The sequence below is a fragment of the Olea europaea genome, chromosome 11 (assembly GCF_002742605.1).
Source record: "Olea europaea var. sylvestris chromosome 11, O_europaea_v1, whole genome shotgun sequence".
Classification (NCBI taxonomy): domain Eukaryota; kingdom Viridiplantae; phylum Streptophyta; class Magnoliopsida; order Lamiales; family Oleaceae; genus Olea; species Olea europaea.
The window spans coordinates 32,484,341-32,512,136 of NC_036247.1; the positions used below are offsets into that span (position 1 = coordinate 32,484,341).

Here is a 27,796-nt window from a genome sequence, read left to right on the forward strand (position 1 = left end):
TTATGTTCCTATCAGGTGGATTACACCCTAAAGCTGTTGCATCAGTGACCGATAAGAGATGACCCAAAATCAGGCTTTTGGGAACTCCCAGAGGCCACTTCAACAATATTAGAGAAGGTCATGTACCTGCGTTAGGTCAAATAAGGATTAGGCAACAAGAAAAGTAGAAAAAATAAAAAAATTGCAATATAGGGAAGAGCTTGTTCGAATCAATGTGGATTCTGATTGCATGAAGTGCTTATGAAACATTAACATTAATGAGCAAGAATTCTGAACTATCAGCTAAAACCTGATGAAAAAAACTTCATATTGTTGTAGATGGATCTCCCTTTCCCAAAAGCCATAACTATAGTGCTAAAAGTATCAGCTAAAACCATGTCAGACTCTTCCTTGGATACCTGACAGGTAATTAAGCACAGCTCTCTCTTCACTAAGCAGATGATATAGAATATGACGATAATATTGAACTAGCATTCATTGAGACAAGAAACACGATTAGAGAGAGATCAATATATGATAACATTGATCCACGGATCTCCTCATTGTTGGAAACAGGGTAAATAAAACTGTCAACAACTGGCCATCTGCCGCTGTCCTTGTTATGGATTAAGGCCATATCTGTAACCAGAAAGTAATAATGAATGAAACGAGAAATATAGATGCACACAAAAATGTACACATATTTATAGTGGTTAATCCTCAATGTGAGAGCAACTTCACTTGGCGCTGAATATTTTTCACTATAATAAAGGAGATTACGAGGTTTTTCTATTTATTTTCATCACACTTCTCTGTCTATTCTTACAGAAAAATGCTTCTCCAGATTTCTTATATAGCATAGAAAACTAGGGTGACCTGAGCAGTTCTAAGCTCAAGTATAACTATTAATAAAATTTGCAGCATGGATATTTCCTTATATTTTGTGATCAAAAGGAAGGTACCTCGTGCCAGTGATGCCCACGGTAATCCCAATGTCAGCTAGTTTCAAGGCAGGCACGTCATTGACCCCATCACCAGTCATTGCAACCAGTTCATTGTCTTCTTTGAGCAACCTAACAATTTTCCCTTTATGACTTGGCTCTGCTCTAGAGAATAAACGGTTCAACTTTGTCATAGATGGGATATCTCATCAGAAAGCTGCATAAATTCTTTTCTGTTAAGCTTATAAGATGGATGTCTTCTTCTGCGGTATATCTGTTATCTTCTTTGATAACCATACTCGAATTCCCACTGCTTGACAGGCCTTCATGAATGGAAAAACTTCTTAGCGAGGGGATCCTGAAATGGTCAGAGAGATACAACAATTAGACTGCAAGGAAAAATTTTCTGTGCAGAACAAACAAAGAGAACTTACTGAAAATTAACCAGGTAAAAACTAACGCTCAGCCCAATTAAGCCAACAAATATAAGATCAGTCTCTAATGATGAATATTTCGATGTCTCCAGCAGAAGAGGGAGAGCTGGATGATCTTCATTACCTTCATAAGTTGCAAATTCAGGAAACCTATCCTCGTATGCGTAACCAAGATAGTGCGAGGCATTTGTCGACATTTCATGGTGTGTTTGCAAAATTAAAGCCTGTGTACTTCGATCAAATTTCACAACAGAACTATCAAGCAACTGCATTGATGTGCTTCTCTCCAATACATTTTCTACAACACCCTGCCGTCATGAGCATTATGATATTTGTTTGCATCATGGAACCATTTAGTTTGTTTAAACATGCCTTTTTCTTAGGAGTACAAGCCAATTTAGTTGTCAAAATCTACCTAATTCATTTCTTTCCATTTTTCTTAACATTGCAAATTGAATGGGAGAAAAATCTTGAGATTAGAAAATGATAAGCTAAGAAGACAGCAAAACCCAAGTTCTGCAAACTCAACCATGGAGTTGTTCTTGTTCTGTATAAGTAGGGGCATGTTCAAAAAATATATAATCATTGCCTAATTGTTATATTTCCAATTTTAAGTATCAAAAGACCATACAATCTAATATAATAACCCCAGCATATTATGTTCAAAACTCTCCTTGAAAAGTATGCAATTTTTCACGACGCAACTATAGATGAAAACACTGAGGATGAGATAACTCAAAGATAACCTTCACTAGCAATGATGTTTTGCCTGATTGAGACTTGACAGTAAAATCCATAGACTTCCTTTCTCGATCAAACTCCAAAGTAGCTATCCGGAAATCAATGGTATTCCATTGTCTGCACGTTCTTGAATATGGAAAACGATGCAAGCAGAATGTGTTAAGCGTCCATAGTCGAAAATTAGAATGAAACATGACATATGCTATCAACTTACGTAATAAATCTCCTTGACTCGAAGGTATTTGGTGGTCAAGCTCTGTGCCTCTGGGAAGACCCATTTTCTCAAGATCAGTTATAACAATGCTGCTACTTAATTCTATGAAAACCAGAAGGTAATAAAGATAATAGAAGAGAAATTTAGTTTGGCTTGTGCATTTGGGCGAACGCTAATGGGACGTTGGTATGCTGGATGAGGCAGTGCTCGTTTAAGACAAGAAACAAGTTTAACTCTTGTTAGTTGTTCTGCGCAGTACTGTTTAATACTACATACAATTCATGTACTAATCAGAATATCGGATTATTGCAAATCTTAAACAATCCCACGGGAGCGCTAATCTACAAGAAGGGCATGACTTAAAACTTTTAATATATGTATTCGGTGCATATCTTCATTGTTCAAAAGCAATGCAAAAATTAAGAAAGAAAGTTTCATTTGCAAAAAGCTGAAAAGCAAAACTAAAACACTAGGCCTGACCTTTAATGCGGCCTCAGTAGGCATTCCACTGTCTACGAACTTGTTGTCTGACTATAAAACACTAGTATCATTGCCTATTGCAGCTATTTTTGCCATCAGCTGAAGATTAGAAATTTAGGATCCATACCTGTTGACACATAAAAATTCAGCCCAAATCGAACGACCCAAAGAATGAAGCCCAATTGAAAAATCCCCAAATCAGATAGCCCAAAGAACGAAACCCAATCAAACAATTCAAGATGAAGACCCAAATAAGGAGGCCCAAGAACGTGGTAACGACATCGCCCAAGTTTGTAAGTCGCCCAGAATCTGAGCGAATGAAGTGCCATGCAGTCGCCCAGAGCTATTACTTTATTATCGCCAAAGCCTTCAAGTCGCCCAAAATCTTAACAAACATAAAGCGTTGTGGTTATCAATTGAAAAATCCCCAAATCAGATAGCCCAAAGAACAAAACCCAATCAAACAATTCAAGATGAAGGCCCAAATAAGGAGGCCCAAGAACGTGGTAACGACATCGCCCAAGTTTGTAAGTCGCCCAGAATCTGAGCGAATGAAGTGCCATGCAGTCGTCCAGAGCTATTACTTTATTATCGCCAAAGCCTTCAAGTCGCCCAAAATCTTAACAAACATAAAGCGTTGTGGTTATCAAGAAGTGCAGTTATCAAAACAGTTATTAAAGCAGCCCCATCACGTTCCACGATTCATGGAATTCAATCGAAAACGGTTGAATGACGAAGAGTAATGACAGCAGTTAAATAAGGCAGTTTTCATGACAAGCTGGTCATTATGAGGAAAGTGGACAGTTGCAGAACGATCAAGCAGTTTTTAGGCGGTTGATCACAAAGAGATCGTCCATGAAGTATAAAAGGGAGAAAAGACATAGAGCAAAGGACCAAATCAAAAACTCTCGAACAGAGAACATGTAATTTTAATTTCCTTAGCTTAGATTTAAACACTTTTTTCAGTAACTCGTGTGCTTGCACCCCTTGGAGGCACTTTGTTTTTAATTTCCAATTGTAAAGTCATCGCCAATAAAAGAACACCCCTTTTTGGGACTTTGTCTCAAGAGATTTGTCCCTTACACAATCGTCTGATCCCTTTTTAATTGTTAGCGACTAACCCGCGCGAAACAATTTGGCACGCCCAGTGGGACAATGATGTTTGGTGTTGAAAGTACAAAAGTTGAAACAATATGCCTCAGAGATCCGATAAGGAAGCAGCAAGTCAGGGAGGAGTCCAGTCTGTGATCGAGCGATATGAGGAGCAGCATGCCTCTCCACGAACAGATGGACAGAATCAGAGCAGTAACAGTCGTTATGAACCAATGACGGAGTTGAGTCCTCGAACCATGCGTGCATTACTTGGAGAACTCACACAAGACGTTGTTGAACAGGTAAATCTTCGAAGTATTCATAATATGGAAAGATTTACCCAAAATGGGAATGCACACTATGACAACATGACCAAACAACTAAACATTTTGAACGAAACAATGAATAAGTTAGTAGGCCAAATATGTCAACCGGTTATACCTCTTGCAAATCACTTTCAAATTAGGACAATTGTGGGACATAATCCCTCAGTCATAAACCTGAATCAAGGGGTAGAACCACTTTCTCGTCCCTCTACTTCAAACCAAGGGGTACTGCAGTGCCAAATCAGAACAATGATAGTGGTACGCCTAACTTGGGGGGTAATCCAAACATAAGAGATAATGTCTTAAACAATGGACAGAATACCCCACGTTTTAATGAAGGAATAGATGTTCAGGCTAATGGTAATGGCCCTAATCATGGTAACTTTGTTGCCAATCAAGGACCAAACATCAGGTCTCATGCAAATCAACCGGTTAACCAGCCTATAGGAATTCCATATGACCCCAACGTCATGTTGAGGAATCAGATTATAGAAATCGTACAGGATCAGATGGCTTTTGGGGTGCGTCCCGTCATTAGACCGACATACACGAAGCCATATCCTAATTGGGTAGACCAAGCATATCCATGGCCTAGAGGGTACAAAGTGCCAGAATTCTCACTGTTTACCGGTTTAGGAGAGGTGTCTACTCTATAACACATAGGGCGATTCACATTACAAAGTGGTGATATAACCGATTACCATAAAATGAGGCTTTTCCCTAATTCGTTAACAGGAGTAGCTTTCTCCTGGTTCATCAACTTGCCAGCGAACTCTATTCAAACGTGACAACAATTGGAACAATTATTTCACGCTCAGTTTTATAAAACTGAGTCTGAAGTCACTTTGGCTGATTTGGCGAATCTACGTCAAATGCCAAACGAATGGGTAGAAAGTTTTCTCCAAAGGTTCAAGACAGCAAGAAGCAAGTTTTTTGTATTTCTGCCCGAAAAAGAATTTGTCAAAATCGCTCAGGGCTGCTTGAGCTTTGATTTAAAAAGGAAATTCCAAGATAAGGAATTTCCTGACCTTTTCCAGTTGAGTGCGAATGTGATTAGGTATGAATGATTGATAAGAGAGGAAGAACAGATGAAAAATTCTAGTAAAGGGACTTATTACAAAGACCCAAATTTTGATGTTCATACCATCAGTGACGAGTCATACAATCAGGTCGAAATGTGTTTGGCCGAATTGGTCAAAAGAGATACATATACTTGTCCCATATGGCCAAGCCTAGACCATCGGGCAAAGATGAGCCCATAAAAGATGGAAACATAAAGGTTAGAACGTTCTTGTTCGACGTAACCAAAGCTGACCTTATATTTGATAAATTATATAGGGATAAGCAGATAAAGTTGAGCGATAAGCACAAATTGCCAAACTCTGAACAAATTAAGGGTAAAAAATATTGTAAGTGGCATAATGCATGGTCACATTTGACTAACAATTGCTTGGTTTTTCGCCATGTATTGCAGGATGCCATTGAATCAGGACAAATTACGTTCGACGATAAGAAGAAGATGGCAGTGGATGAAAATCCTTTTCCACAGCCACTTGGAGTGAACATGGTGACGTCTGAATTCAAAAACAAGTTGTCAAAATTCAAGTTGGTCGTAGATGATGGAGAAGAGGATCCTAGACCACATCCCAGTATTTTTGAACGAATCAAGGGGAAGTAACCAAAAAAGCACGAAGACGTCCAGTGTGCAAGATGTAAAAGAGAAATGAATGGCAATACGGAGAAACCAGGGATATGGCAACATCCCCATCGCCCTACCTTCTTCCCAAACACTCAGCCTGGTAGAGGGCGAGATACATCATTCTATAGAGGACCGCCTTTTGAGAGGCAGTTCAGGCCAGCAGATAATGGAAGAACATTCAGGCCGCAACCTCGCCGGCCAAATGTGTGGCATTCATTCCAGTATAATGCAGGAAGGGCAATACCTTCCGATAAGATGACTAGAACCCAACAAAAGCGTTCCAACGAAATTATGGACGGATGATGAGGCAGCAACAGGGAGTGCCACATCCTAAAGCACCTAAATTACTCAAGGTAGCCAATCAAAATGTCCTCAAAGATAGTGAAGAGACCGGTACAGATGAATCAATGAAGGAACTGCCAGAAACTTTTTCTGGGAGATCAAAGTTTGAGCGGGACAGAAGGGATGGAGAAGATCCAGATTAGCCCCTTACCATCCAGTTCGGTACGTTACTTCCTGTCGTGGCCAATAATTACTTACTGGCCAATGAATTCAAGAATAAAGAAAAAGAAGAAGAGAGGGAGGGCAACGAAGGGGAAGCTTGCGTGCTGGTATGTGAAGAAGGCCAGACTTCTAGAGAGGCCTACAACGATGAAGAGGACGATGGGATGACAGACATTGAAAAAGAAATCGACCTAGAAGCAGAAGGAAGAAAGAGAGAAGTATCGCGCAATACTCTGTTGAAGCAACTACATCGAGGGGGAATTCGCAAAGTAGACTTGTTGGGAGAACCATCTGGGCGTCCTTTCGACTTCTACGTACTGTACGGGACACCCAAAAGGAAGAAGAAAGTGTCTCGCTATGAAAAGTATGGGTCACCTTCAAGAATAATGCCCCCTTCCACAGGTTGGGTAACTGATGAGGAAGCATTAGAAAAAAGTAGAAAGGAAGTTCAGGAGACAGAGGATCAGTGCGATATACTGCACGTCGACTATCACAGGGGGATAATTCGACAGAAGACAAGCAGGAAGTAGAAATAGAGGCTGTCGAAAAGGTTATTTTTAAACGGCCAGCCATGAAATTGACTAAACACTTGAAGCCGTTGTACGTTAAAGCTCTAGTTAACGACATCCCAGTGGTAAAAGTGCTTGTCGACAATGAAGCAGCTATAAACACCATTCCATCTAGGATGATGAGGAAGTTCACAAAAATAGAGGGTGACGTGATTCCTACAGAAGTCATCCTCAAGAGCTTCAATGGAGGAGCAATTTCAGCTAAGGGAGTTATGCCATTGGACATAACTATAGGGACGATTACTAAGACCACTGTCTTCTTTGTAATAGATGGTCCTACTAGTTAGAATGTGCTACTAGGAAGAGATTGGATACACGGAAGTCACTGTATACCCTCATCGCTCCATCAATGCCTGATCTTTTGGAATAACAAAGGCGAAGCAGAGGTGGTACAGGCCGATCATAGGCCTTTTGTCGCAGAAGCAAACTCGGTGGAAAAGTTCATGTACGAAGGAAACTATGGACCTGTCAGGGTAGTACAAGATGGGGAAGAAACTCAAGTTGTCGCGCAAAGCGAAGAACCAATCTCAGTGGACGCACTCACTGAAATGTTCAAACAAATGTGGTCAAATATAATGGCCCTAGAAGAGCCAGTAATTGGCAAAAGAATAATCAAGGAGTTTTGAATGGATTCTAAGTTACAAAAGCAAATGGCCGACATTCAGGCCTTTAAAGCCAGACTAATGGCTTTCAATAAGGAATGTAATGACAAGGTGAAAGAAGAGACAGCCCTAAAAGCGCTGAAGGACAAGTTGGCAGTATTCGAGTTAGAACAAAGCATTGGCCGAGAAGTCAACAAGGTGGACTATTTAGAAGAGGAAGTACTTACAAGGGAACTGGACGACGAAGTGATGCGGATCGCCAAACCTGGATACGCTCAAATACAAGACCCTCTGATCAAAGTAAATATTGGCAATGAAGGAGAAGATCGCCCAACATTCATCAGCCAAATGCTCGATCAAGAGGTTAGTAACAAATTAATCGCTTTGCTAAAAGAGTATAAAAATTGTTTTGCTTGGGAATATGAACAAATGCCTGATTTAAATAGAGACTTGGTAGAACATAGGTTACCAACTAAGCCTAACTTTAAACCTCATAGGCAGCCTCCTAGACGTTTTGCTCCCAATGTATTCCTTGAAATCAAGAAAGAGATAGAGCGATTATTGAAAGCAGGTTTTATTAGAACAGCTAGATATGTCGAATGGTTGTCCAATATCGTGCCAGTACTAAAAAAGAATGGTAAACTAAGGGTGTGTATAGACTTTAGAAATTTAAACATAGCTACACCCAAAGATGAGTATCCAATGCCCACGGTGGATTCTTTAGTAGACTCGACTGTCGGACATGTCATGTATTCTTTCATGGATGAGTATTCAGGATACAATCAAATTTATATGGCTAAAGAAGATATATACAAAACTGCCTTTAGATGCCCTGGGTCTCTAAGATGTTTTGAATTGGTGGTTATGCTTTTCGACCTAAAAAATGCAGGAGCAACTTATCAAAGGGCAATGAATTTAATTTTTCATGATATGATAGGCAAGTTTGTTGAAGTGTATGTAGATGACATAGTAGTCAAGTCCATTAAAGAAGAGGACCATTTCGAACAGTTAAGATATTCGTTTGAGCGAATGAAGCAATATAAGCTAAAGTTGAATCCCTTGAAGTGTGCATTTGGTGTTAATGTAGGGATTTTTCTTGGTTTTTTAGTACACAAGAGAGGGATTGAACTTGATAAAAATAAAGCGAAGATCATTTTAGAGGCCAAATCACCTAGCAACAAAAAAGAATTGCAAAGGTTTCTAGGCCAAGTAAATTTTTTAAGACGCTTTATTTCTAACTGTGCAGGGCGAACTAAAGTCTTTTCGCTGCTTTTAAAACTGAAAAATCAGGACGAATTCGTCTGGAAAGAAGAACATCAAAAGACTTTTGAAAGCCTGAAAACATATTTATCAAGTCCACCAGTGTTGGTGTCACCAATCCAAGGACGGCCAATGAAAGTGTATGTATCGGCTGAAAAAGAATCAATAGCTAGAATGGTCGCACAGGAAGACCAATTTGGTAAAGAAAGGGCAATTTACTACTTAAATAGATGGTTAACGAAATGTGAATGTAATTATTCTGCTATCGAAAAATTATGTCTAGCATTGTATTTCACATGTACAAAATTAAGGGCTTATTTACGGTCCGTAACCGTTTATTTAATTTCTAAAGTAAATTTAGTTAAGTATATGTTCTCGCGCCCTATTTTACACCAAAGGGTAGGCCTTTGGACACTAGCTTTATCAGAATTCGAGATACAATATATACCTCAAAAGGCAGTCAAAAATCAGGCTTTGACTAATTTTCTAGCTGATCATCTATGCCTTGACATGCCTAAAGAAATTGAACTAGAAATCAATTCGTTCGAGTTAAAACCTTGGGTGTTGTATTTCAATGGGTCAAAAACCTCTAAAGGTGTAGGAGTAGGAGTATCATTGATTAATCTTTTAGGGATTTGCTACAAGTTCGCATTCACTTTAGACAGAATGTGCACCAACAATTAGGCCGAGTATGAAGCCTTAATTGTAGGCCTAGAACTAGTGATAGATATGGGAGTAAGAAATGTGATCGTTAGGGGCGATTCTCAATTGGTAATCCACCAATTGATTGGTGATTTTAAATGCCAAAGTGACTCCATTATAAGTCAATATGAGATCGCTCAAGAATTGTTGGAAGAATTCGACCAAGTAGAACTTCAATGCGTTAATAGGATATCTAATGACATGGCAAATGAGTTAGTCCAAATGGCCTCAGGATACTCAAAGGTTTTGAATTGGAAGTCTACTTGTGAGTTTGGAATCATATTGCCCGTGACTCAAAGAAGGGCGAGAAAGATTGAACTTCACTGCATATAAGATGGAGATGCAATGGATTGGAGAACAGATATTAAAAGGTTCCTTAAGGAACCTAATGGACGGATTAGTAGGAAAATGAAACTGTTTTTGCTGAATTATACACTAATAGATGAAGAATTATTTAAGAAACGCTCTGATGGTGTATTACTAAAGTGTGTAAGTTTGCAAGAAGCCAAAACGATCATGGCCGAGGTGCACGAAGGGATATGTGGAGCTCATCAAGCTGGCCAAAAGATGAGATGGTTAATTATTAGGAGTGGATATTTTTGACCAAAGATGGGAGAATTATGCGTTCAGTATGCAAAGAGTTGTTTAGCATGCCAAAAGCATGGTCCAATACAAAGGGCGCCAGCACGAGAGATGACACCTATTATTAAACATTGGTCGTTCAAGGGTTGGGCGATAGACATGATAGGGAAAATTTATCCCCCATCGTCCAAACAACATACTTTTGTTATAGTTGCAATCGACTATTTCATCGAATGGGTAGAAGCGGTACCTTTGAAAGAGATCACCTAGAAAAATGTTATAGAGTTTATCCGTTATCACATCATTTATAGGTTTGGAATTCCACAAACGTTAATGGTAGATCACGGAACATCTTTGAATGGGATCAAGTGAACAAATTTTTGAGCGAATTTGGGGTTAAATTAGTAAACTCCACACCATACTACGCTCAATCCAACGGACAAGCAGAATCTTCTAATAAGATTCTAAAAAATATCATCAGAAAAATGATAGATGAAAATGCCAGAAATTGGCACGAATGTCTGAACAAAGCCTTATGGGCTTATAGAACATCACCTCGGTCAAATACCAAAGTTACTCCTTTCCAACTTGTTTATGGGCAGGAGGCCGTTTTGTCTATGGAAATCAACGTGCAATCGATTAAAGTGTGCTTGCAACATAAGTTGAATGATGATGAGTATGCCGAATCACTAGTTCAAAATTTATTGGGGTTAGACGAATTAAAGTTGGACGTCTTAGATAGATTGCAAGTTCAAAAACAAAGAATGGCTAAGTTTTATAATAAAAAAGTCATAGCCAAGTCGTTCAGCCTGGGTGAACTAGTTTGGAAGACGATACTCCCTTTGAATAGCAAGGATCCAAAGTACGGGAAGTGGTCGCCCAATTGGGAAGGACCATACAAAATAAACAACGTGTTGCCCAATGGATATCACTTGGAAGATTTAGATGGCTCCAAGCACGTGAGATTCATTAACGGCAAATATTTGAAAAAGTATGTTCCTTCTTTATGGGAATGTGAACAGATAAAAGCATAATCAAAATATGTTAAACGATTAAGGATAACAAGGTCAGAGCGAAATACGTTCAAATAAAGTCCTTTATTATCAAATGTTCATTACAAAGATGCGAAAATACAAATAATGGATGCTCTACAAACTACAATCAAAAGTAAGCTAATCTCCCGGTTGATCGCTGAGTAAGAGGGTGGACTAGCCTCACACCGCCTTCCTAAATGCATCGCTGCAATGGTGGGATCGCTGAGTAAGAGGGTGGACTGGCCTCACCACCTTCCTAAATGCATCGCTGCAATGGCGGGCAAAGAGACTGAGAAGCACTCTCAGCAAGCAAACTGAAAAGCACTCTCAGCAAGCAATGTGGCCCGCAAGCATCCCAAAAATTGCCTTCTATCATCGACTCCTTGTAAAGGACAAAGAGACGATGGGAAGAATTTCGATGGTAAAAACTTTGCTGCTGGCCAAAAAATATTTCCTATACCTCCCACACCAAAGGTGACATCAAGGCAAATAGTAAAATGGGCAGACTAAACAATCCATTTTTATATAAAGACGAAGGTTTCGGATCGGATTGATTGTCAGAGTGCCAAACAATGGCAGCAAATTGGTTTCGAAGAAGAAAATGAAGATGAAGATGGAAGATGAAAAATGCGAAGCATCCGTGCGTTTATAGAGAGGTGGAGATGAAGAGACAGAATATGAGCAGCCACATTCTGCCTAGTAAATGGAATTAAATAGCCCAAAGTCTTGGGAAAAGTGGTGGAAATATCAAAAGAAAATGGGCAAGATTTTTAGTACAAAGCAGTTAAATGCTTGAAGAATTGACGACTAAAAAACAAACGTCAAATAAATGCACAAGAAGTTAATATATATGTTCATTAATGATGAACAAAGTTACAAAGGGAAAATCAAATTACAAAAGAAAAAGGCATCATATGTTTTAATTACAGTCCACCCCACACTGAACGAATTCGTTTCCTAAGTTTTTCCCAATCCTCGTTCTGCCGAGAGGAAGTGATGTTCAATTCAGCCACGACATCATCATCAACTTCCAACTTCTTGTATTGCTCAACCAAGGACTTAGTTCGCTCAATTCCTTGGGAGGCGTTGCGCTTTTTAGCAGCCATTCTCGCCTTGCAATCGTCCATTTTGGCTTGAAATTCCTTCATCTGAGCAGCCAAATTAACCATCAAAGAGTCTTCAATCATGACTTCGGAAGAGATTTCTTTCAACTCGTCCTCAGCCTTGTTGATCTCTATACGCAAGGACTCTTTCTCAGATACGACTCGAAGATATTAAGTACTTTTGGCCTTTAGTTCAGCATTCTTGGCCAGCAAAGAAAGGACCTCGGAGTGGATGACCTTCAACGTCGCTTTAAAATTGGCAGAAAGATTGAGCGAAGGAAGCGTCAGTACTTTCTCCAACTTCGCATTTAAATGCTCAAGTTTATCCTTGTGTCGGGCAGCACTAGCCTTACCAATGTCCATATCCATGAAGGACACGTACTCAAATATCGACTGCTTGAGAAACTTCAAATCTTCCTCTGAAGAAGCAGCAGGACGATCAGATGGAGCAGGGCGAGACGTCTTGACTTGCCCCCAGGAAGCGAACAAGTCTTGGATAGAACGCACAATCTTGTCAGCATCCTGCAAAGAAAATTGCCAATATTAAAGATTCTCACTACAACGAACAAGATAGAAATAAAAGTGAAGCAAAGATTACCTCATCAACAATCGTGGAAGATGGCATGTCCTCAGCCAAGTCTGCCACCAATGACTCCTCCATTCGTGAGGACTTCCCCTTGTCTGAGCGAGAAGATGTTGCCACAACGGACAGACTCATAGGAGTATCTGCAAAACTCAAGAGCAACAAATTAGAAACCAATAGCACAAGCAAAGGTAAGGCATCAAAAAAAAAACTGAATTACCTTCTGCTTCGATGTTTGGGGGGTTGACGCCCTGGGAAGGAAGTGGCTCATCTATGGGTTGTGATGAGGATTCTGGGACTTAGGATGTCTCTTTAAGCGTAGTCCCCTCATCAACCGGTTTGGATGAAGCAGCCTCAGCGGAGGATGATGGAGCAAGAGCTGTCGATGCCAAAGCCTTTGAAGGAGGCTAAACTTTTCTGAGAAGTCCAAAAAATCATCAGCACACAGAAATGTTTCAAGTATGGAAAAGTATGCTTGTGAGTAAACCAATTTAATTACCTTATTCCTGACGATAAGAGGGGTATCATCATCATCATCAATATCATCCTCCAGAATGGGAGATGCTGAGGCTGGTCGTTTGCGGCTTGGGGCACTTTTGGCTGTAGTAAGCTTGGCAGGGAGAGAAGAAGATGGACGAGCAGACTGTTTAGTATGACGAGGAGGAGAAGGACTCCGAATGGACAAAGGAGTGACTAAAACAGGAGGAGGGGAAGAAATGCTCAGCTGGTCTAGTGAATGAAAGGCACGATTGGTATCAGTTGCAAATAATCTGCGCTTCACTGACGATCAGAGCTGTTTAAAAAGAGGATGAATGGCGTGGTTAGAATTGAAGGGGGCTAATGAGAAATAGCTGGTTAAAAGAAGATTGCGAGCATTTATAGCCTCTGCCTTCGCCTTATTAATAGTATGAAAACGGTCAATTAAGTTCCTTGAATAGCAAGGAGGAACAGGCCAAGTTTGGCCGAAACCAAGCTGGCGAGCAAAAAATTGGGGAGCATAAATTTCTACCCCTGCCTTGGCATTGGTCCCAGTCAAAATATCATGAAATAGCTCCCTCCCGATTTAAAACTGGATCCAAATGAGTAGGGAGGTGCTCGGGCTGTCTATAGTAGAGGGGGGATGTACATAGTTTGGAGTCAAAAAAGGAGGAAAAGGAAAAAAGGAAGAGATTGAATCCAAAGAATAAAAGAATGAAAAAATGTCCCTTTTGGACATATTTACAGGAGCCAAGGGCTCCATGGCTAGCCCATAACAGCTAGCAGAGGAGCGAGAGATTGATGGAGCACCAAACAATGGAAAATAGGATCTCAACCACAGTTGAGTGAACCAAAGAGGTCCACTGTCAGTAGGAGATGCACCATTCTTCAATTGAGTTTGAAGAGAGGCCATGCCTCTATAAAGGGCAGCAAAAAAGAAAGAACATAAATTCAAAGGCCTGCCACACGCCAATTCGTGCGCTATAGGTAAATAACTCAGGGAGGGCTTTATACTTGGTACACACAAAACATATCTACAAAGCCAAATTAGAAGAAAGGCCACTCACTCAGTATGGGAAGGCTCAGTGCTCGAATGATTGTGAAGGGTTTGCAGGCTTGAATAAGATTCGGTGTAGTTTTTACCAAACTTTGGGGCACCACCAGAAACCAAGATACTAGGAAAAATGGTATCGCCCAAAGGTGGTAGATTCACCAGGGCCCCAACATCCCTTAAAGTAATAGAGATGGGGCCAAGAGGGAAAATAAAGGTATTATACTCGGAAGACCAAAAACTCAAAGCAATCGAAAAGAGTGCTGAATCAAAAGTAGGAGGGCGAATAGAGATTTCTAACAAATCAGAAATCCTAACGCTATCAAAAAATGCCTTAGTAGGACTATGACCCACAAGACGAGTATGCCACCTACGGAAAGCTACATCAGATTTAAGCCAAGTGTGAATACCTCTTTCACGAAGTGGCCCCAGCGATAGAGAGTTTAGAAATGGAGGGCCTTGAGTACAAGAAAACAGCTGACCCACCGTCGCCTGTTCATCTGCCTCTGCATTGTTGAAGAAAGGACCTAAGTAGAACTCATTGCGTTCAACATTGGCGGGCGCGAGAAAACTCGCAGTTGTGTATGGACGACTCAGAAGTTTCTGAAAGTCATCAAAACTAAAGGAGTCGCCAGCTTGAGATTGTGAAGTATCCATTTGAGATGGAATGAAGTTTTTCAGGGTTACGTAGCAGGGAAGCAAAAGATGAACAGTAAATTGTGGGAGAGACGCGAAAAATTTGAGGCGTGATTTAGTGGTGCAGTGAAATGGCGTGTTTGGGGGTTATAAGGGTTTGCAAAACGACGCACCTTTTCAAGTTATGAAAGAAAACAATGATTGAAATTCTTGAAAATCTCGAATGTTGCTGGAAACACAAAGTGAATATGGCAAAATTTAATAATTATTATTAATTCTGCCATATTGGGGGGTACTTGTTGACACATAAAAATTCAGCCCAAATCGAATGGCCCAAGGAATGAAGCCCAATTAGAGAATCCCCAAATCAGATAGCCCAAAAAACGAAACCCAATCAAATAATTCAAGATGAAGGCCCAAGAACGTGGTAACGCCATCGCCCAAGTTTGCAAGTCGCCCAAAATCTGAGCGAATGGAGTGCCATGCAGTCGCCCAGAGTTATTACTCTATTCTCGCCAAAACCTTCAAGTCGCCCAAAGTTTTAACAAACATAAAGCGTTGTGGTTATCAAGAAGTGCAGTTATCAAAGCAGTTATTAAAACAGCCCCATCACGTTCCACGATTCATGGAGTTCAATCGAAAACGGTTGAACGACGAAGAGTAATGGCAGCAGTTAAATAAGGCAGTTTTCATGACAAGCTGGCCATTATGAGGAAAGTGGGCAGTTGCAGAACGATCAAACAGTTTTTAGGCGGTTGATCACAAAGAGATCGTCCATGAAGTATAAAAGGGAGAAAAGACATAAAGCAAAGGACCGAATCAAAAACTCTCGAACAGAGAACATGTAATTTTAATTTCCTTAACTTAGACTTAAACACTTTTTTCAGTAACTCGTGTGCTTGCACCCCTTGGAAGCACTTTGTTTTTAATTTCCAATTGTAAAGTCATCGCCAATAAAAGAACACCCATTTTTGGGACTTTGTCTCAAGAGGTTTGTCCCTTACACAATCGTCTGATCCCTTTTTAATTGTTAGCGACTAATCCGCGCGAAACAATACCATCCAGACCTGAATTTTACCAACAAAAGGATTATAAGTGGTGCCATCCACTTAAATGTCTTAAGTGCATCGGCCGAAGTACCCATTGCAACAAAAGTTTCATCTTCCGAGTGCCAAGCAAGTTGTGATTGCAGCCGGGAATCCTGCTGGGATTGCAGCCATTTCAAAGTAAGACGTGCATTTCTTTAACGAAAACAACTTACACTGCCATATGGTTGGATTCGAACTTGTGTTTTATGATAGTATCTATTACCAATTGATTAAGCTCATATTGCACTTATAAAGCTTCTCTAACAGGTGATTGCTTTAGACTATTGACATGTGAATAACCTTGTGTACTAGAAAATCTTGACCCTGTCCCCCGGGGCACATTCCAACTGGCAAAGGACGGAGTTCTTCAAGGCGGGCAGTTCAGAGGTCGCAGGTTCAATTTATGGGGTTCTTGGAAGGCAGTGTTTCTTCTGGAAGGCAGGAGTTCTCCTGAAAGGCAAGAATTATACATAGGTTTGACTCACTCGACACTTTGACAGTTCAGTTGGAAGGGCTCTTGGATCCTGGCTAGTTTGGGGCACAACCCGCAATTTACCTAGTCTGCGTGAAGAGGGACTGGATCGTAGGCTCCAGAATTAGTCGCTGTAAGACGGACACCTGGGTATCAAAAGAAAAAAATCTTCACCCCACACAAAGCCTCCGTTTGGCTCCCATTACGTTTTATTCTATTATCTTTCATTTTTTTCTATCCTATTTTTAACCACACAATCTTCTATAAAATAATATTACACGTAAATCGAAATTTTTTTCCTCTCTTTCAACCACTCATTTTTCAAAAAAATACAATTCCACCCATTTTCATTTACAAAAAATGGGAGCCAAACAGGAGCAAAATTTGAACATTTTGCAAAAAGGAATTTTTTCGTGATTGCACCTAAATAATAGCCACTCATGCAAGGTCTTCCTATTGAATACATTTCAATTACGCCACTAAAATTTAGCTACAAACCAAGATTGCCCTTTAATTAGTTGGGGCATTTGAGTCATCGTTTGGTCCCCATTGATTTTCATTCCATTACATTTTATTTCTCTCTCTTCTATTTTTAATCATACAGATAAAATAATATTATACTTAAATCAACAACTTTTTCTTCTTTTTCAACTGCTCATTTTTTTTAAAAAAATATTATTCCATCCATTTTTATTTCTACAAAATGGGTGCCAAACGGGGGCTAAATTTTGGGTATTGGGATAATTTTTATCGATCTATTCACAATGGAATTTGACTCATTTAATTTATGAAAGGAAAAAACGAATAATTAATATTTGTTTCTCATAATATATGAATTACAAAAATATCAAATATAATATTATAATTATTTTTGCTTCTTTTTTTTTCCATAAATCTTGTGTCCTTTAACTTGACATTTCTTACCAAAAAAATTATATATAACTAATTACAAATTTGGTCCCCCCATATTTTTAGGCCCTGTGTGGTCGCACCACCTGCCAACCTTCTCTCTAATCATTATTCTATTAAGATTAAATGTAATTGTAACGATTGGTACAAGGTAAAAAGCGGCTATCTTCGACTAAGTCCATGTTTGATGCCTATTACCTGAAAATGAAAATGGGGGAATAGTATTTTTTAGAAAAATGAGTGGTTGAAAAAGAATGAAAAGTTTTCGATTTACGTGTAATATTATTTTATGAAAGATTGTGTGATTGAAAATAGAAGAGAGAAAAATGTAATGTAATATAATGTAATTTAATTTAGCGGGGATCAAACATGGGCTAAATCATTTAAGTTGCTTACAAACTAGTTTTTAGAGTATATGTGAATGTAACATTTCGTAGGTCAAACACTTTTTATAATATATAACATTTGATAAAAATAACAAGATTCAACTCCATTTATCAAATATAGAAATTTAATAATTAATTAATGACTATTAATTTTATTTTAGCAATTCTTTTTTAAAATAGTAATTATCGGAACGGTTTAAAAAATCACAATTTTTATTGTATATCTATACAACTTTGTATTTTTTTCATCTAATAATATTACAAATTACGTGAAAATTCAGGAAGATAGAGATTAATACTACACTTCATAATTAGCATGAGAAATTAGCACAAAAAATCCAACTTGTAAGTTTCTCACCATCTTTAATTTGAATCTCCAATTTGAACATCGCAAATATTATTTGATGGAGGAAATATTTTTTAAGAGACCTTCATGGTTGAGATACCAAAAATAAAAAATAAAAAATAAAAAATAAAAAATAATGCATAGTAAAAACTATTTGCTTCCCATTTTTGCAAAAAATGAAAATGAAAAATATAGTTGTTATGAGCCCCACACAAGAAATAGAAATTCAAATTTGGTAGCTTGATGTGATTGATAACAGTCCCATTTTTCATTTTAATAAAGAAAAAATGGGAAACAAACATGGGCTTAATAAAACTTTATTTTCTCCTGGAAAAGAAATAATCAATCTTTAGTGAAAATGCCTTCCTGCCCTCAAAAATGAGTAATTACTCGAGACTTCAAGAGCTACTCAAAATTCTTTAGTAACTCAAATGGGAGAATAATGGTGAAAGGGATGAAGAGAAATGAATTAGTAGGAAAAAATGAAAAGGAATGCGCAACGCAGTCGAGGAGGTAGCTAGACATATAAACGATCTCGACTCCTCAAGACCCCCAAAAGATTAGGGAAAGAAAACGAAAACAAAAAATGGCTGCTGCTAAGTGTATGTTCATGATATGATGTGAAGCTCACTATACAAGAAAAGAAATCAAGAATCAATCCATCATTGAAATGATTATAATTTATCCGGCATGGAAAGATAAACCGTGTTACAGGGAAGTTGCTAGTGAAAATTATAGTCACACCGTTGTTTATGCATGCGCATCCAGCTAATCATGCTTATTCACAAAGTAGTTTATACCTTTTTCCCCCGTGACCAATTTGGTTTCATTAACAACAAAATCATGGGATCCAATACCAACTAGATTGGTGCCACTAATCCTACGTGATGTTACTCATTTCGATATTAATAATTGTAAATAAATTAAAGAAATGCTATCTTAATTGTCCAATGAAACATTGGACCCACCATTTCGTTAGAAAATGAATTCGTGGATCCAGATTGGTGTCAAAAACTGCTAATGCTTTTAGTCGACATTACATGATAAGAATAATTAAATGAGTCTCATATTTTTTTTTTCATTTAATTTAATTTTAGTGAACTTATTTTACCAACTAAATTAGCACTAATGAGGCTAAGTTTTCTTATTCTTATAAATAAAAGCAACGTTATCTTCATTGTCCAATGAAGTAATGAACTCAGGGTCGAAGTTAGAAAATGATGTTAAGATATGTTGAAATTGAAAAAATTATGATTGAACTCATGCCGTAAGAGATCGAGTTTAGTAGGCTAAGCTCGTGATACTCACGAGAAAAAGTGTGTGATACTCAATAAAACAAAAGAAGTCTAGGTGTCCCACCATAAGATGTCTCTCTAGATCTTTGTATATTTTCTTACCAAATAGAATATAAATGCTTAAACTTAAAAATATAAACTAACAAAATCATGATAAGAATAAGAAAAGGATACATATCCACCAATGAAAAATTAAGAAATCATCTAATGAGTGTTGTTCTAAAAAAATTGATGATCAATCTTTTCAAACAATTGAAAGCTTTGGCCTAAACACGCAATAAAAAAACACATCACTATTTCACTATGCCCCCGTTTGACCCACATTTTTGTAAAAATGAGAATGAAAAATATAGTCATTATGGACCTCATACTAGAGATAAAAAGTCAAATATGGTGACTTGATGTGATGGATAACGATCATATTTTTCATTTTAATAAGGAAATGATGGAGTTCAAACACGGCCTATATGTTATTGTTCTCAAAATATTATTTGGTGTGGACATCAATCTTCTATACTACTCCATTACATAGTGAATGAGGAATCTCATCCAAAGTGAGAAAGATCAACTAAAAAAATATGAAGGTTCGAAGAAATTGAATTTAATTCATGCCCCATTATTTGTGAAGAATGTATTATGGAATAGTGAATAATGTTGAAATGTGTAGTTAAAAAAGACGATTTTTTTTATTTACGTGTAATATTATTTTAATGAACAATGCGTGGTTAAAAATGAGTAATGTAGAAAAAAATAATGTGGTATAATGGTAAACAAACAAAGCCTTATTATCAAATCAATTTATGAATACATAAACTTTAACAACTATTCCTTTTATCAACACAATCAAATCTAGAGCAAATTATTTATTTTGATCTTAACATCTATTTTATTGTCAAAATAAGTAATTTTTTTTCTTATAAGTATAAATAAGTAATATATGAAAATATTCGTGAAAACAAAGAGTTAATTATTTTGAGCTTAACAGAACTTGCAATGTCTCTTATTATTAAGATAAGCAATTTATTTTTAACTTTAATCAATATAAATATTTGTTATAAGTATATAATCATAAGTAATTTTAGTCAAACATACATTAAGTAAAATATCTAATTTGGCAACAAGGTATTCACATTACATGAATGTCATGAAAAGGATATTTGATAAGGAAAAAATACATTACTACAAAGGTTTCAAGATACACTTACAAAACAAAAAAAAAAAAAAAAAAACCTTGAAAAAGTTTCAAGAATCATGTTATCACATTTATGACCACCTAGTAACAATTTTGCGAGTTAATAATTAATTAAACAGGTTAATGTCATAATAACACACAATTTATTGTCCCTACGTACCAATTACAAATCGTACAAAGTCAATTTCACAAAGACACAACTTAGGGTAATTGGCACAAAACATCTTTAAAGAATGTCCCCTATCATTTCAATTTGATGGACAACTCCCCAATATGACATTTTCTTTGCGGAATATAACATTTTCTTAATATAAAACCTTGTGAAATGATAAATATACCCTCATCTTTAAACAAAACAAAAGAGGGAAAAAAAATAAAGAATTAATTGTAATTGTAGTTCCAAATTTTTCAAAAAGAAAAAAATAAATACAAACGAGTCCCAAATAAATAATTGAAGAATTAAATGGATGCATATGTTAGTTTTTATATGTTATTTAAAAAAATTAAATTAAATAAATAAAATTTTCACCATATTTTTCCTTTTATTTATAATAATATCGACGATAAATGACTACAATATCATCAATTATATTATCGATGATTATCAATGGTTCTTTAATAAAAGGAGAGAAGCTTGGGTCAGTAACATCAATGATTTTTTCATTGATCATTAGTAGTCAAAGAACTATTGATAATCGTTGATAACATAATTTATGATATTGTCGTCATCCATTTGATTTTACAGGTTATGCTAAATGTATATAACAATTCACTTAATGGTTTACCAACAGATGGTGTGACGGGATTTAATTGGATCAAAATCTCATCAATCAAATTTGTCATTATGTAAAATATTATACAAATAGTTATGTACAATAAACATTTTCCTTGATTTACATATATATATATATTATATATACTAATTACAATGAGTTCATTGAATATGAAATGAATATAGAAACTAACTTATACTTTGATTTAATTTTATTTATTTGGGACTCATTTACATGTTTTTGAAAATTTTGGGATTACTGTTACAATTAATTCTTTATTTTTTCCTCTTTATTTTTTGTTTTGTTTAAAGGGGGGTATATTCGTCATTTCACAAGGCTTTATTGAGAAAATGGAAGAAAAAGTTTGTATTCTGTAAAGAAAATATCATATAGGCGGATTTTTCATCAAAATGAAAGCATAGCGGGGCAATCCACAATAGATGAAAAGATCAAGGGTGTTTTGTGCTAATTACCCTCACAAATTATAAGTTACAATTATAAATTTAGATGCAATATTTATTAATCACAAATTATCCAATCACACAAATTATTAATCACATACGCTATTCATCCCACTTAACCACCCCACCACCATTGACATTACTCAAATATTGTTGCCACCTCACCACTACCCCCAAATCCGCTATCTTTTCCACTTCTGGCTTCACCACCACATCCACTTCCACCTTCGACCAACCACATATATATACATAACTAAAGATGCAGCGCCCCACCACCTACACCAACAAACCATTACATAGCCCAACAGAGAGACACTTGAAATTGCATATCGCACCATGCAGATCACACCACACAGATCACACCATAGAGATGCACATATCGCACCATCCTAATGGCTATTGATCACAAGCTATCGCTCTTTATTCACTCGTTGCTGCTCGAAGACATTCAACAATGTTGGAGATGACTCGCCACCACCACAACATCGACATATTTTAACGATGGGAACATATTTTGAAGGTGCGGTCGATAGTGGAGCTTCGATCGAAAGGCAAAACCTATCAGAGAGAACGGCCATAGACGATGCAAATGAGTGAATATGATCTTGTGAATCGATCCATCATACCAAATAAAGGCGATGGTGGACAGAATTTGTGGGTGGCGGGCGGAGAGGATGCAGGGGAATATTGGAGGAGAGAGGGAGTAGACGGTCACACTTATTTGGTACGCCCCACCTGATTTTAAAAGAATTTTAGTTTTATCTAATTATTGAAACGAAAACTTCACCCTTTTTTATTATCATTTTTATCAAAATATATTTTTCTCTCTCTTTTTTTTTTAACCAAAACATTCTTCATTAAAATAATATTACATGTAAATAAAAAACTTTTTCTTATTTTTCATTAACACATTTTCCATCAATTTACTATTCTAAATTTCATTTTTCCATAAAAATGGGTATCAAACATCTTGTTAAAAACTAGGTGGCCATGTAATTTTTCCATTTAATAATTGACAAAATTTGGATAATTGAACATTTGGCTTGGGTTGGGACTCAAGTAGAGCTGGGCTAACACAAATATTTGGACCAAAAAATAGATTTTACTTTTAAATTTTTATAAGTCGTGGATCTAGTACCAACTCGATCGATGACGAACACCATTAATCGAATGATATTAGCCCCTATTTGATATAAATTAAATTTAATTCAAAGTTCATAATTAATTTTAAACATATATTTTATTGGACCTATAACTTTTCAACAATACATTTCATCAACTTTTATAAAAATTTGCTAAAAGTTACCCCTCATGGGGTGGCCGAGTTAGTGAAGTAGGTGAGTGCGGAGGCCTTGGATCATGAGTTCAATTCCCCCTACCAACACTTTCTCGGTCAAACTTGTCAAACAGAGCTTGCCTAGTGCGATTTACCTAGCTGGCGTGATTTGCAGGCTATTGAATCAGCCCAAGGGTTTACCCAGTGTGCACATGTAGGGTATCGACTACAGGTTCCCTCGTTCCCTCGTCATTAAAAAAAAAAAATTGCTAAAAGTTTTTTTTAATTCATATCATGGGGGTGTTTGATAGTCATTTTTATGTAAAAATGTATTTTAGAATAGTAAATTGATGTGAAATGTGTGGTTGAAAAATAAGGAATTTTTTTTATTTACGTGTAATATTAATTTAATAAAAAATATGTGATTGAAAAGAAGAGAAAGAAAAATGCATTTTGAAAAAAAATGGCTATCAAATGGGGCCATATACATAAAGGCTTAGTCATTTGGATATTAACATTTATAAACAATATTAATATTATTCATCAACCGTAGTGATGATAACTATCAATTTAATTGAGAGTAATATCGTTATTCATTATACAATAAAGGAGTTACATTTTTGTAAGACATAGTAATAGCTAATTATGAATAATTACTCCGACAGCCCACACACCACCATAAAATATCAAATTCCCCACATTCACATTCACTTTCCAACCTCCACTCTCTATTTCTGTGTAAATCAAAGTCTTGCTCCAATTCCATTAACTAAATTCTTAACCATCTATCAGAATTCAGAAATGAGCAAAATTTGCATATCAAACTGTGTAAACGACGCAAGAATTCCTGTGAGGGCCACCTATGTCAACCTCTACAAGTGGCCTGAATCTGATGCCGAGTTTGTGAAGTCAGTGGGGGCCAACGACGTGCATGGCGGATCACGGTTGCGCTCCAGGGTGGTGGATAGCATCTCATGCAGGCAATTGTATCTCAGGAGCTATACATTTTCCAGAAAAGAGACAGTGCCGGAGAGGACCAAGAAGTGTTTCGGAAGGGTCAAAGAGAGGGTGTCTGGAAGAGGGAAGAAGCGAAAAGTCCGGCCACGGAGGCGAAGGCGGAATCGCCGCCGCCTGGTGGTGAGGAAAGTGAAGGAATTATCATGCGCTGCACTGTGCGCCATTTTCCGGAGGTTGCAATCTTGCACTGCTACTGTGGATGTTGTGGATCACAATGTTTAAAGTATGCTATATTTTTACTTTAATTTCTGGTACTTTACTGTTTTTCTACTTAATTTGTTATGGATTGATGTGGCTCTCTCATTAAATTTGTATGAAAAATTTCAATTTATATAATATTTCTTCAAGAAAAAAAAATGCTAGCCTTTCAATGGTCTAGGATAAAATATCATGTACTCGTTTCATGAACTTAATATCTCACATCGATAAGCTGAAGTTCGATTTTTTAGTTTATAATTGCTTGTGCATATATTTGTTTCACAAGTTTTTTTTAAGGTGGAGTTTTACTTGGTGTGTTATGTTTGCATCAATATAATAATATTTATTGTACTATTTAAGATTTAAAAGATCGATTTCGTGAAGTTACTTAGTGTCTCTTTGATAAAAGAATAATGCTACGTAGCCCTGTAAGGGTTACAATCTCAATTTAAACGACATTAAATGATAAGTTGAATAAAAAGTGAAATTTAATGATTTATTTAATTTCATCAATCAGTTAATGTAACCTCAGTGAAACCGAATAACATTACTCTTCATAAAATTTTTGTGGTCAAACTTTATTTTTTAACAAGAGCCACACTACACTAACAGGGGTTGTCACAGGGGCTGACACTTCAGCCCTTGTCATAGAGGCCTGTCAATAGTCCATGTCCGAGCAGAATAATTCTTTTAACAATACATTCATTGGCCAACAATATTTATCTACTTTTTCATCTCATTTATTGTCCCATCAATTTTTATGATGTTTGACAAAAAAGTTTTGATAAAAATTTAACAAATTTTGATGAAGTTTATGAAATATGTAAATGAAAAGTTTATAAAATTTTAACAAAGCTTTACTCAAACGTTGTTACACGGACACTTAATTGAGAACATAGCCGTAGTGGGCATTCATTCTAAAAAGTAGATGAAACGCAATGCATCTAATTTATCTAATGTTGTTTGGGTCTCATTTTTAAAATTTATTTTTTATTAGACTCATTTTCAATCAAAAATTTTACGAGACTCATTTTTTCAACCCATTTCATCAAATTTTGTTAAAATTTAATAAAAAATTGATTTTTAACAAAACTGAAAGAGGTTGACTTTGTGAAATTTCAAATAGCAATCAATGAAAGTAAGCAACAAATTGTCAAAGGAAAAAATGTTATTTATAACCCAAGTAAATATAGAACGGTCAATGAATTTATTAGTGCGGGCAACGGCAAGAAAATTGAGGGGAAGGTTACCGCAATTAAAGGAAAAGGACATAATCATTATAAACAATTTATGTTTGACTGACTAGGATGAATAGGTATTTAGGTCATCGGACGCCCCTCAGTTGTTCAACCAATGAAAATCAAGATATAAATATAAATGTCATCAAACTTTATTATATTTATTTCCACCATCTTTCTAAATTAATAAATAAATAAATAATAAAAAAGGTGTAGTGTTTCGAAACGTATTGTGAAAATTAAATTTTAAATCATAGTTACGTGCCTGATTGCACAAAATTTTAAGCGGAATTCGGGGATCAATTTGGTTCCCTAACGTGGGTTTGGGGAGGGAGTGATGTGCGACTCGAAATCTTTATGTGAAATGAAAGCTATCAATTTCGCGTCGAGTTGCTTTCAGTGTCATAATTTCGGATGAGAAAAAAAAAAATTTGTAATTTTTCTCAACCAGATTAAAAAGTAAAAATGTGGCCTTGATCGGTTAAAAGTGAAAAGTGAAGCCTCGACCTTCTATTCATAGGGCTCTTGGAAGGCAAGGATTTATTCTTCGAAGGTAAGAGAAATCTTGGAAGACAGGGATTATTCTTGGAAGGCAAGGTGCAACTTGGATTGGATTGCTTGGCACTTTGGCAAATCAGGTGGGGAGGACTCGGACCCTGGCTAGTTGGAGGCACATCCCGCGATTAACTGAACTGTGTGAAGAGGGGCCGGATCACAGACCCAAGGATTAGTCAAGAATTGGACACTTGTAAAAAAAAAAAAAAAAAAAAGGTCCGGCTCCCGACCTTCCACTTCATGGCAATTAGCAAGTAGTAAAAAGTTGATGAATTTCATCTATTTAGACTTTTAAGTAGTTATATCATACGTAACTTGTGCATGATCAATCCTTCAAACTCTTTTAATGTGAGTCGAGCAAATCCCACCAAAGACCTAAATAAACTAGTTCATTGTTGAAGACCTACATGCTACGAAAGAAAAAAAAGTTGTGACGTTTGAACTTACTATAAATAAACTGTTGAATTTCCACTACTTACATTTTAAACGAAGAACCCAACTATAATTTTTCCTTCTAAATTTGTTCTATGTTTATTTCGGAAGAGGATTGAACCATTTAGGTTAGAACAAGGTTACAAGTATAGAATTTTTTTTTTTACAGAAATCATACAAATCAACAATTGGTAGACTATAATTGGAAGATGATAAAAATACAAAAGAAAAGCAGCGACAATACCTGTACAGATTCTGTTCCTTTTTTTTCCTTTTGTACTTGTAGAATTATTCTTTAGGTTATATTCGTGAACCGGCACTAGATTAGGGGTAGACTATATATCCAATACAATTCAGGCAAGTATCGTAGGGCATCGATTTGGCTTTCAGGTTGGCTTAAATCCAACCCTGGCCGCCCCCCTTCCCCTTCCCCTTGTTTTTTGGGGAAAAAAATGGTTTCAAGGGTAAAATACCCATGAATCCAATAAATTGAACCGACGACAAATCAACTTTTGGCTGGGATTTTACCTAACTCGGACCGTCGGTTCAGTGGTTGGGTTACCCACCCCCCAAGCTAGAATGTTCATCTAGCTCACTCCTCATCTAACTAATTGGTCGATCATGCCTCAATTTTGGGAAAATTACATAATTCCAGGTGTCTAAAAATCACAATTCAAAAATTAGGGTTCAAGTTTCACTTTTCATATATCAGGTATCAATATAATAATTAAATATTAAATATCCTCCCAAATTATTCCAAGCCCTAATCAATTTTTTCCGTACCATTTCTCTCTCTACCCTTTCTTCTCTCTTAGTCTTTCCCATTACTCCATCACAATCGTTGTCGAAATTCCATGCTGGTAGGGTTCACGACGTCGCAGTGTAGTGGCAATGCTCTGAAGATCGGCACCGGTTCAGATGCGAGACCTGCGTCGCTGAAAGAAGATCGACGTCACTGCAAGAGCGCGATGGAGATGCTATTTTTTGCCCAGGAATGCTACTACTATGTGACTTCTTCCCAAGAACACCGTCTGCAAGTGGCGCTGCTGCACTTTTGCACATCACCAAAACCACACAACCGCCTATTGGGAATTACCCCACACACTTCTATTGCGCGACTTTTGACAAGACACCCTGCTTGGGATCACA

General features: G+C 37.0%; 1 protein-coding gene and 1 pseudogene across 1 annotated transcript; one reads left to right on the forward strand and one right to left on the reverse strand.

The window, feature by feature from the left end:
• Nucleotides 1-845: 845 nt before the first annotated feature.
• LOC111404738 lies at nucleotides 846-21,368 on the reverse strand (annotated as a pseudogene).
• Nucleotides 21,369-23,780: 2,412 nt separating this feature from the next.
• LOC111404980 lies at nucleotides 23,781-24,543 on the forward strand. Its single transcript, XM_023033698.1, has one exon. The coding sequence runs from the start codon at nucleotides 23,853-23,855 to the stop codon at nucleotides 24,444-24,446; it is 594 nt and encodes a 197-aa protein (XP_022889466.1). The 5' UTR covers nucleotides 23,781-23,852; the 3' UTR covers nucleotides 24,447-24,543.
• Nucleotides 24,544-27,796: the final 3,253 nt, after the last annotated feature.